Source organism: Phocoena sinus, chromosome X (genome assembly GCF_008692025.1).
Source record: "Phocoena sinus isolate mPhoSin1 chromosome X, mPhoSin1.pri, whole genome shotgun sequence".
Classification (NCBI taxonomy): domain Eukaryota; kingdom Metazoa; phylum Chordata; class Mammalia; order Artiodactyla; family Phocoenidae; genus Phocoena; species Phocoena sinus.
The window spans coordinates 101,807,085-101,816,870 of record NC_045784.1 but is presented as its reverse complement, the minus strand read 5'-3'; the positions used below and the strand labels follow the sequence as shown (position 1 = coordinate 101,816,870).

The 9,786-nt window shown below is 45.1% G+C and overlaps 2 protein-coding genes across 2 annotated transcripts; one reads left to right on the top strand and one right to left on the bottom strand.

The window, feature by feature from the left end:
* Positions 1–208: 208 nt before the first annotated feature.
* Positions 209–4,050, bottom strand: NDUFA1 (NADH:ubiquinone oxidoreductase subunit A1). Its single transcript, XM_032621018.1, has 3 exons — positions 3,864–4,050; positions 2,733–2,822; positions 209–366 (listed from the first exon to the last, which is right to left on the bottom strand). Exons 1-3 carry the CDS (start codon positions 3,963–3,965, stop codon positions 346–348), a joined length of 213 nt encoding a protein of 70 aa, XP_032476909.1. The 5' UTR covers positions 3,966–4,050; the 3' UTR covers positions 209–345.
* A 66-nt stretch (positions 4,051–4,116) lies between these two features.
* On the top strand, positions 4,117–5,361 carry RNF113A (ring finger protein 113A). Its single transcript, XM_032621009.1, has one exon. It carries the CDS (start codon positions 4,274–4,276, stop codon positions 5,303–5,305), a length of 1,032 nt encoding a protein of 343 aa, XP_032476900.1. The 5' UTR covers positions 4,117–4,273; the 3' UTR covers positions 5,306–5,361.
* Positions 5,362–9,786: the final 4,425 nt, after the last annotated feature.

Genomic DNA, 9,786 nt, shown 5'->3' with positions numbered 1-9,786 from the left:
TGAAGAAACAATGGTTTTCAGTAATATTACAATAGCAGGAACTACCATGTGTGACACATCAGGCACCAGGCACAGTGATCGGCACTTGGTGTACTTATGTCTCTAATTTTACAAGCCTCAGTTGCCTTTAGTTTTTTTAAAGTGATAAAGCTACATTGGGTAGACTGCTTGATCTTGTGTAGTACCATTCTAAAAAGTAAAGAAAACCTCTGATTTTACTTTTTTGTTTTATTTTTATTATACACTACAAAATACACTGCATGCTACACAATACACTGCATAACCTTCTAGCAGGGGTAGACAAGCATAACTGAGTTATTTTTCATCAATCAGGAAAATGCTTCCTTAATCAATGTTCTCCAAACCCTGAAAAACAGTTTAAAAAGGAAGATGTGAGAATTCTGTTCCTGTCAAAGATGTACATGTACTATAACCAACAATGATTCCTATAACCTATAATGACTCCTAATTTTCATTTTCTGACAGTAGCAAACATACCACTTTATATGAAAAGACAACCCCCCATTCCACTTGCAATCAAGACTAAAGTAAAGCAACTATTTACCACCTGGATCCTTCTACAAAGCACCCTCAGCGTCAGAGGACAGTAAGGTAAATCCATTTTACAAAATAACAGCCAACATCAGGAAAGATATTATTAGCCCCATTCTACTTTTTTACAGGTGAAAAAAATGGAGGCTCAGAGAGGTTTAAAGTCCCTTGTTTAAGTCAGTAAGGAAGCAGTAGAGCCAGAATTCAAGTTCAGGGACCCCCAACTCCAGAACTCTTGCCCTGTAAGCATGACACTATTCAGAAGACCACTCTATCTTACTCAGTTCACAACCAAATACTTCAGAAACAACAAAGTAAAAGAGTAATCAGTGATGACATTTCTTCCAGGTGTTAACACATTCCACGTATTCTGTTTCAATTGAAGGAAGAATCACCTTGAGAGAAATTTAAATTGCATAGTCCTAGGAGCCACCTTGTAAAAATCCTAATTCATTTGGTCCAGTCAGGGTCCTAGGAATCTGTATTTTATCTCACATGCCAGGTGATCCTGACGGCATACTTTTTTTTTCTTTTTTTTTGGCTGTGCGGCTTGCAGGATATGAGTTCCCTAACCAGGGATCGAACCCGTGCCCCGTGTCCCTGCCCCTTGCAGTGGAAGCTCAGAGTCCTAACCACTGGACAGCCAAGGAATTCCTCCCCCACTCGCCCTTTTTTTGGTTATTCTTGAACCATACTTTGAGAAATACCACTCTAGATGAGTAGATATCATCATGTTCATCAGATTAGATTCTCAAATAGCACTATACTGAGAGGCAGATCACATAGGTTGAGTCCTTATACTATAATTTAATCACTCTGACCTTCTGTTTTCTCATCTATAAAATGGAATTAATATCTACCTAGATTTGCTGTGAAGGGTGAATCAGCAAGGAGAAAGTATAAAATAGTAAAATTTTTACAAGAATAATGAGGATGAACTCCTACAATATATAAGAACATACTATTAAGTTGAACCATATGAAAATGCTACTGCTTGGCCATTTTTGTTTGTTTGTTTTGTTTGTTTGTTTGTGGTACGCGGGCCTCTCACCGCTGTGGCCCCTCCCATTGCAGAGCACAGGCTCCAACGCGCAGGCCCAGCGGCCACGGCCCACGGGCCCAGCTGCTCCGCGGCACGTGGGATCCTCCCCGACCGGGGCACGACCCCGCGACCCCTGCATCGGCAGGCGGACTCCCAACCACTGTGCCACCAGGGAAGCCCTGCTTGGCCATTTCTGACCCACAAAAACAGCAGTTTCATATGATTCAATCAAATAAAAAATTATAGTAATTCTTTAATGTACTGGTGCAGGAACTGGCAAACCAATGGAGTATAGAAGAGTGCATTCATGAAACAGACCCATGTGTATATGGAAGTTTAGTTTACTAGAGTGGTATTTCAAATAAAAAATCGACTTTTTCATATGTAGATAACTGTGACAACTGGCTGTTTCTTGGAGAAAACTAAAGTTAAATCCTTGCTTCACATTATACCCCAAAATGACCTGTAGACAGGTCAGAGCACTAAATGTAAAAAAGACTTTAATGGTATTTGGAGAAACTGTAGAAATATATTTTTAGAATCTTGGGTACAAAAGTCATTTGTAAACAAGATATAAAACCCAAAATCCAGAACAATAAAAATATGATAAACTGAACATCAAGATTAAAAACTGTCTGATCAGCTCGGTGCTTTGTGACCACCTAGAGGGGTGGGATAGGGAGGGTGGGAGGGAGGGAGATGCAAGAGGGAAGAGACATGGGAACATATGTATACGTATAACTGATTCACTTTGTTACAAAGCAGAAACTAACACACCATTGTAAAGCAATTATACTCCAATAAAGACGTTAAAAAAAAAAACTATCTGATGAAAGCCACCATAAAGTAAAAAAGACAGCAGACTGAGAAAAATATTTGCCACATATAAAAGAGACAAAAGATTAATATCTGTAATATATATATAAGAAGCCCTATAAATCAAAAAGAAAAAGACAACAGAACGAGAAAGGATATAGGCAGATGATCCACATAATAACAAATGCAAAGGATCATTAAATATGTAAAAGACAGTGCTATTTTAGTTTGCATTTCCCAGTCTGCTGTAAGACCTTTGGCAAAACATTAACCAGAATGCACCTCAACCCTGACAGATGGGCTAGCGTCAGAGCCATCTTACCTTTGACACATAGTAACGATTAACTCCAGAGATGCGCCTATCTCTTTCCATCAAATTCCACTGATATGAATAATGGGCAACTCTTTTTTCCTACAATTAAAAGAAATTGTTACTGTAGTTTATAAAGATGAGTGACCCAATAGAGGGATATTTATAAGTGACATTCCAGAAAAATGGAATCACTGATATAAAAACCAAATTAACAATATAAGACCAGAATCCTAAATAAAATCGGACCACTAAACTTTAGAGCTAAGATGGTAACCATGAGTTCTTACACTTTCTATTTTAACCAGCATCATTTTTTTTCTTTCCTCCTTTCTTTTTTTTTTTAAAGTCATGACTACTTGTTCCCTTTGGGGACCCTAGTGAGAAGAAACGACAGTGGTAGATCACAAGTGAAAGACAATCACAAAACCAGAAAGTAAGTACATTTATACTCTGAGATAATGTGAAGGACTAATTAGAGAGGAAAATCACAAATCCTAATGTGAAAAACAGGAACATGACCTAAGTTCCTAAAGGCTTGCAAGAGAAAGTGCGAGGATAAAAAAATGTCAAGGTAAAAGAAACCTAATTAAGGGGAATTTCCTGGCGGTCCAGTGGTTCGGACTGGGCACTTTCACTGCCCAAGCGGGGTTCAACCCCTGGTCGGGGAACTGAGATCCCGAAAGCCGCGCGGCGCAGCCAAAAACAAAACAAAGGCTAGAAAAAAGTGAAAAACATGAAGATACCAAGATATGGATGCGAGAAATTAAAATCAAAATCCAGCAAGAAAGGAGACCAGAGGTCAGAGGGAGTGGGGCCAACACTAATCGACGCCTCTCTCCTCTGCCTAGCAGTTTGGACCTACCCCTTTCAATCTCCTGTCTTTCCAGCCCCCAAAACTCTACTCCGCCCTCCTGCCCACGCTTCACCTAGCAGCCAGCTGTTTCTTGCTAAAGTAGAATACGGTTCCCGTCGGCTTCGTTCCGCAAGCCTCTGCTTTTAGGCAATAAAAAGAAAAAGGGCCGATCTCGGTATTCCCCATCTCGGAGAGAGGCTCCGGGTCCTAATGGGTTCCCGACCCCACCGCCCATTTCGTAACGCCAGCCGGTGGAGTCAGCCGCCGGGCCGGAGAAGCCGCCTTACCTTGCTCCCGTTAGTGAACCTGTGGATGCGTGCAGTGGCCATTCCCGGGATGAATAAGCACACGGCCATGACGGCGATCCCGGGGAGAATCTCGAACCACATCGCGACACCGTTACCAAGGCCAAACACTTCCTTCCAAGCTCCTTAAAGGTGACCCGGCTTCGAACCCTTTCCCGTAACTTCCGCGGCAGCGAACGAGCGGGGCGGAGTCATGTACGCGGAGGAAGCTACGGAGCGCGGCAGGGCCCAAGAGTGGCGCGCGCCTGCGCTCTCGCACACTCTTGCTCCCACAGTCATCTTTCCGCAGCGGATTTTGCACCGACTCGCGGTCAAGTGCAAGACGTGCAGTGACGTGAAGCAGCTCCGCGCCACCCAGCAGGCCACAGCCGTTTCGGAGCTCGAAACTTAAAATGGCAGAGCAACTTTCTCCAGGAAAGACGACAGACCAGGTGTGCACCTTTTTTTTCAAAAAGCCTGTGCGAAAAGGGGCTGCAGGCCGCAGAAAGCGCCCGGTCTGCAAACGAGAGTCCGGAGACAGCAGCAGCAGTGACGAAGGCAACACTGTGATCCGCCCGGAAAAGAAGCGGGCGACCCACAATCCGATGATACAGAAAACCCGTGGCAGTGGTAAACAGAATGCGGCTTACGGCGACCTGAGTAGCGGGGAGGGGGAGGGGGAGAACGAGCCCGAGAGCCTCGGCGTGGTCTATAAATCCACTCGCTCGGCGAAACCCGTGGGGCCAGAAGATATGGGGGCGACGGCTGTCTACGAACTAGACACAGAGAAGGAACGTGACGCGCAAGCCATCTTTGAGCGCAGCCAGAAGATCCAGGAGGAGCTGAAGGGCAAGGAAGATGACAAGATCTATCGGGGAATCAATAATTATCAGAAATACATGAAGCCTAAGGATACGTCTATGGGCAATGCTTCCTCCGGGATGGTGAGGAAGGGCCCCATCCGAGCTCCCGAGCATCTGCGTGCCACCGTGCGCTGGGATTACCAGCCCGACATTTGTAAGGACTACAAGGAGACTGGCTTTTGCGGCTTCGGAGACAGCTGCAAATTCCTCCATGACCGTTCAGATTACAAGCATGGGTGGCAGATCGAACGTGAGCTTGATGAGGGTCGCTATGGTGTCTATGAGGATGAAAACTATGAAGTGGGAAGCGATGAGGAGGAAATACCATTCAAGTGTTTCATCTGTCGCCAGACCTTCCAAAACCCAGTTGTCACCAAGTGCAGGCATTATTTCTGCGAGAGCTGTGCGCTGCAGCATTTCCGCACCACCCCGCGCTGCTATGTCTGTGACCAGCAGACCAATGGCGTCTTCAATCCAGCGAAAGAATTGATTGCTAAACTGGAGAAGCACAGAGCTCCAGAAGAGGATGGTGCTTCCGATTTCCCAGAAGACCCCGATGAGGGTCCAATTCCCATTACTTAATTTTCCCATTATTCTCAAATCTCAAAATAAATGTTTTTTTGTTTTGGAAATCTTAATTTGTGTCCTTCCTTTCTAGGGAAAGTGAGAGTAAAAGGCGGGTGGTGAAGTAGGGTGCTGGATGGATGGCTTGTAAAAGCACCAAGGTAGGTATAATCTGGATTTTTACCTGGTATAAATGCTGCCTGTGTGTAACAGATACTTTTCAAAACCCTTTAGCATAAATTTGGGGGATGGGAGAAGTTCGAGAAAAGAGCTAGAATTTGCTTGAAGTGACCAAAGCTGTGATGAAAGCAAGAACTGGACCTATTTATTATATCACATTTTTGCATCACTTAATAATTTACAAAAGTACTTTCATACATTATCCGTCTTGGGAGCGCGTACTACTTCAAAATACACCCCAGCCGGGCTTCCCTGGTGGCGCAGTGGTTGAGAGTCTGCCTGCCGATGCAGGGGACGCGGGTTCGTGCCCCAGTCGGGGAAGATCCCACATGCCGCGGAGCGGCTGGGCCCGTGAGCCATGGCCGCTGAGCCTGCGCGTCCGGAGCCTGTGCTCCGGAACGGGAGAGGCCACAGCAGTGAGAGGCCCACGTACCACAAAAAACAAAACAAAATACACCCCAGCCAAGGTGTGTATGTTGGGGGTTGAGGGCAGCAGTGGGAGTGGGAGAATTGGGTCGGGAGACTGGTAGCTATAGCCCCACAGCCTGTGCGTATGGGAGATGCTCCTTGCTCTCCTTAAAGCACCTTTAGGTAACCCCCTGCCATGGATGACTGAAATGGCCTATGCTCCGTGGTCCAGTATGACAGCCACTACACTAGCTTCGTGTGGCTGTTCAGCACTGGAAATGTGGCTGGTAGCCACCGTATTGGACATGTAGTTCTACACTGAACTTGTGAACCTGCAGAGGGCAAAAATCTAACATTTTATAATCCATTGTCTGAAACTGTGTTCTCACAGACCCTGTAATAGAGCTGATCACGCCCTATTAAAGTTAATCTATGTACCTGTGTTCCCAAATAGTTTGTGAACTCCTCAGTGACCAGGCCAGTGCTTGGCATATAATAAGCACTTAATAAATAAACCCACAGAGGTTTGAAAAAGGGAATCAGGGCCAAAGCCTTGAACCCAAGCTGAGGAGCTTTGACTATATTCTGTTGGTAATGACGAGATAGAGACTTGGGGAAGGGAACACAATCAGACTTTTTTTTTTTTAATGTTACTGTGGTTGCAGGCTATCGGATAGATGGCAGGGAGATGGAAGGCAGGGAGGCCAGTTAGGGAAAATGACTAGTAAATTTTTCTTGATCTGACTAGAATTTGGGCTGATCCCAGGAAACAGATGTAAGAATAAATTGTGGGTTAGAGTTTCTATATTCATATTCATTAGTCCATTTAAAGATATTCTTTGAGCAACTCTGTCAGGCACCATGCCTGGCATACGGGATATTAGCAAACAAGATAGACATAGCCCCTTACCTCATGGAGCTGGACATCAAACAGTGCAGATGTGATGAGTACAAGAACAAAAGTGCAGTGGGTTGATCTCTCAGGATTAAGCCAATCCCAGACTTTGGGAGAGTTCAGAATCAAACTCACTTGATATAATGTGATAACATTCTTTAACAGAATGTATTAAGTACAGTGGGGATACATGAGAAGCCTAGTGGGAAAAGGGCTAAAGAAAGCATCACACAGAAAACAGCATTTAAGAGATGAGACAAAAAAACAGCAGAATAGGAAAGAGGAAGTTGTAGAGGCAGATGGAGAAAGAGAAGCTTACACTGAGGTGGAACGCAAAGGAAGACAGTGTTCTAAAAAGTGTCATGGAGGGCTTCCCTGGTGGCGCAGTGGTTGAGAGTCCGCCTGCCGATGCAGGGGACGCGGGTTCGTGCCCCGGTCCGGGAAGATCCCACATGCCGTGGAGCGGCTGGGCCCATGAGCCATGGCCGCTGAGCCTGCGTGTCTGGAGCCTGTGCTCCGCAACGGGAGAGGCCACAGCAGTGAGAGGCCTGCATACCGCCAAAAAAAAAAAAAAAAAAAAAAAAAAGTGTCATGGAAAGAAACAGGACAATGACTAGCAAAAATCAGTGGTGTACTCAAGGTATTTTTCATGTTTACAAAGTTTATGATTAAAGTTTTTAAAAGAAATATTTTTATCACCTTTAATTAAATGGTGCAACTTCATTTCATAGGTGAAAACTAAATAGTTATTCCTACAAATTAAAAAAAAAATTAAACATGGAGGGAGTTCCCTAGTGGCCTAGTGGTTAAGACTCTGGGCTTCCACTGTCGTGGCCCGAGTTCAGTCCCTAACTGGGGAACTGAGATCCCGCAAGCCTTGTGGCATGGCAAAAAATAAATAAATATGGGGCGGGGGGGAAGAAAGCATGCCAGCAGAGATGAGTTGCAGCTGGACTCTGAAGGCACTAACCTAGTCTGAGAGCTCAGAGGAGGCTCCCCTAGGAGATGACCCTCAAATTGAGACCTGAAAGGGGGGTGGTAGGAAGAGTATCACAGTCAGAGGGTTAGTATACACCAAGGACCTGAAGTGAGAGACTGGCTTCAGCTAAGAACTCGAAGCAGACCAGGATGCTGGAGGCAAAAGACAGATGGTAGTCAGGGCCAAGTCAGCCACATTGCAAGTCATATTAAGGACTCTGGACTTTATCAGAAGGGCAAAGGGACGCCATCAAAGGGTTTTAAGAAAGAAAGTGAGATGATCAGATCTGAATTTTAAAAAGATAATTCTGCAGTGTGGGAAATGGATCGTGGAGACTGGACACAAGCCAGGGAGATCAGTTAGGCTCGTGCGCTAGTCCAGGCGATATGATGGCAGACTGGACTAGACTGGAGGCTGTGGACATTCATTTAATAAATAGTTTTTGAGCACCCACTATATGCCAGGCATTGAGTTAAGCACTGGAGATACAGCCAAAGCAAAAGCATTCAAGTCCCTGCACTCTAGAACTTACATGAGGGAGACTAACAGAATTATACATGCATAATATATAATAGATTGAGCTAAGTGCTATGAAGAACAATGAAGCAAGGTAAGGGGATGAGAGTGCAGGGTGGGGGGGCATGTTATTTTATATAGGGTGGTCAGGGAGGGCCTCTTCTGATAAGGTGACATTTGAGCAGAGACCTAAATGAAGCAGATATCTGGGAGAAGAGCATTCCAGACAGAACACCAAGTGCAAAGGCCCTGAGGCAGGAAAGTGCCTGACGTGTCCTAGGAACAGTGAGGAAGAAATGTAATTATCTGTTTTGGGAGCCCGTACAGAGTAGACTGAAGGAAGGGGAAAGAACTCTAAGATTAGATAAGAAAGGTAATGGGGGGGGCGAGGGCAGACTGTGTACAGCCTTATGAGCCATTGTACGAACTTGAGTTTTTATTCTCAGTGACATGGAGGGTCACTGGGAGGTTCTGAGCAGAGGACTAACATGATCTAACACTGGCTTTAAAAAGGATCCTTCTGGAACTTATGGGGGATAATGGAAATGTTTTATATCTTAACCGGGGTGTTTGTTACACAGGTGTCTACATTTGTCCAAACTCAGTGGACTGTACATGTATGTGCATTTCATTGTATGTGATTATATCTCATTAAGAAACACCTTCAGATCAAAGGAGAAAAAAAAGAAACTGGTTGCTATGTAGAAAATAAACCGGGGCAGGAGGGTCAAGGGATGAAGCACAGAGATCAGTTAGAAGGCTACTGCTGTTGGGACTTTGCTGGTGGTGCAGTGGATAAGAATCTGCCTGCCAATGCAGGGGACGTGGGTTCGAGCTCGGGTCCGGGAAGATCCCACATGCCGCGGAGCAACTAAGCCTGTGCACCACAACTACTGAGCCTGCGTGCTAGAGCCCACGAGCCACAACTACTGAGCCAGCATGCTGCAACTACCGAAGCCTGTGCGCCTAGAGCCTGTGCTCTACAACAAGAGAAGCCACTGCAATGAGAATCCTGCACACTGCAACGAAGAGTAGCCCCTGCTCGCCACAACTAGAGGAAGCCAGCACAGAGCAATGAAGACCCAACGCAGCCAGAAAAAAAAAAAAAAGGTTGTCCAGGTGAGAGATGGTAAGTGCCTCAAGCCAGGTGGTGGTGAGAAGGGGTCAGATTCTGAATGTAGTTTGAAGGTAAAACTGACAAGTTGTCTTGACAGGTTAGATATGAGGTGTAAGATAGAAGAGTCAAGGTGACTCTAAGATTTTTGACCTGAGCAACCAGGTGGAAAGTGGTACCACTTAGTGAGATGGAGAGAGGCACATAGAGAAAAGTGCATAAAACATAACTTTGCAGTATAACAAGTAGTTACATAGGAACCCCTTGCATAACCACCACCCAGGTCAAGAAATACAAAACTGACAACACTCAAGAAGCCCATCACATTATCCAGATTCTCCAGATGACACATACAGGTAACAACTACGCTGATTTTTATGGTAATCACTCCCTTGCTTTTTTTCCAT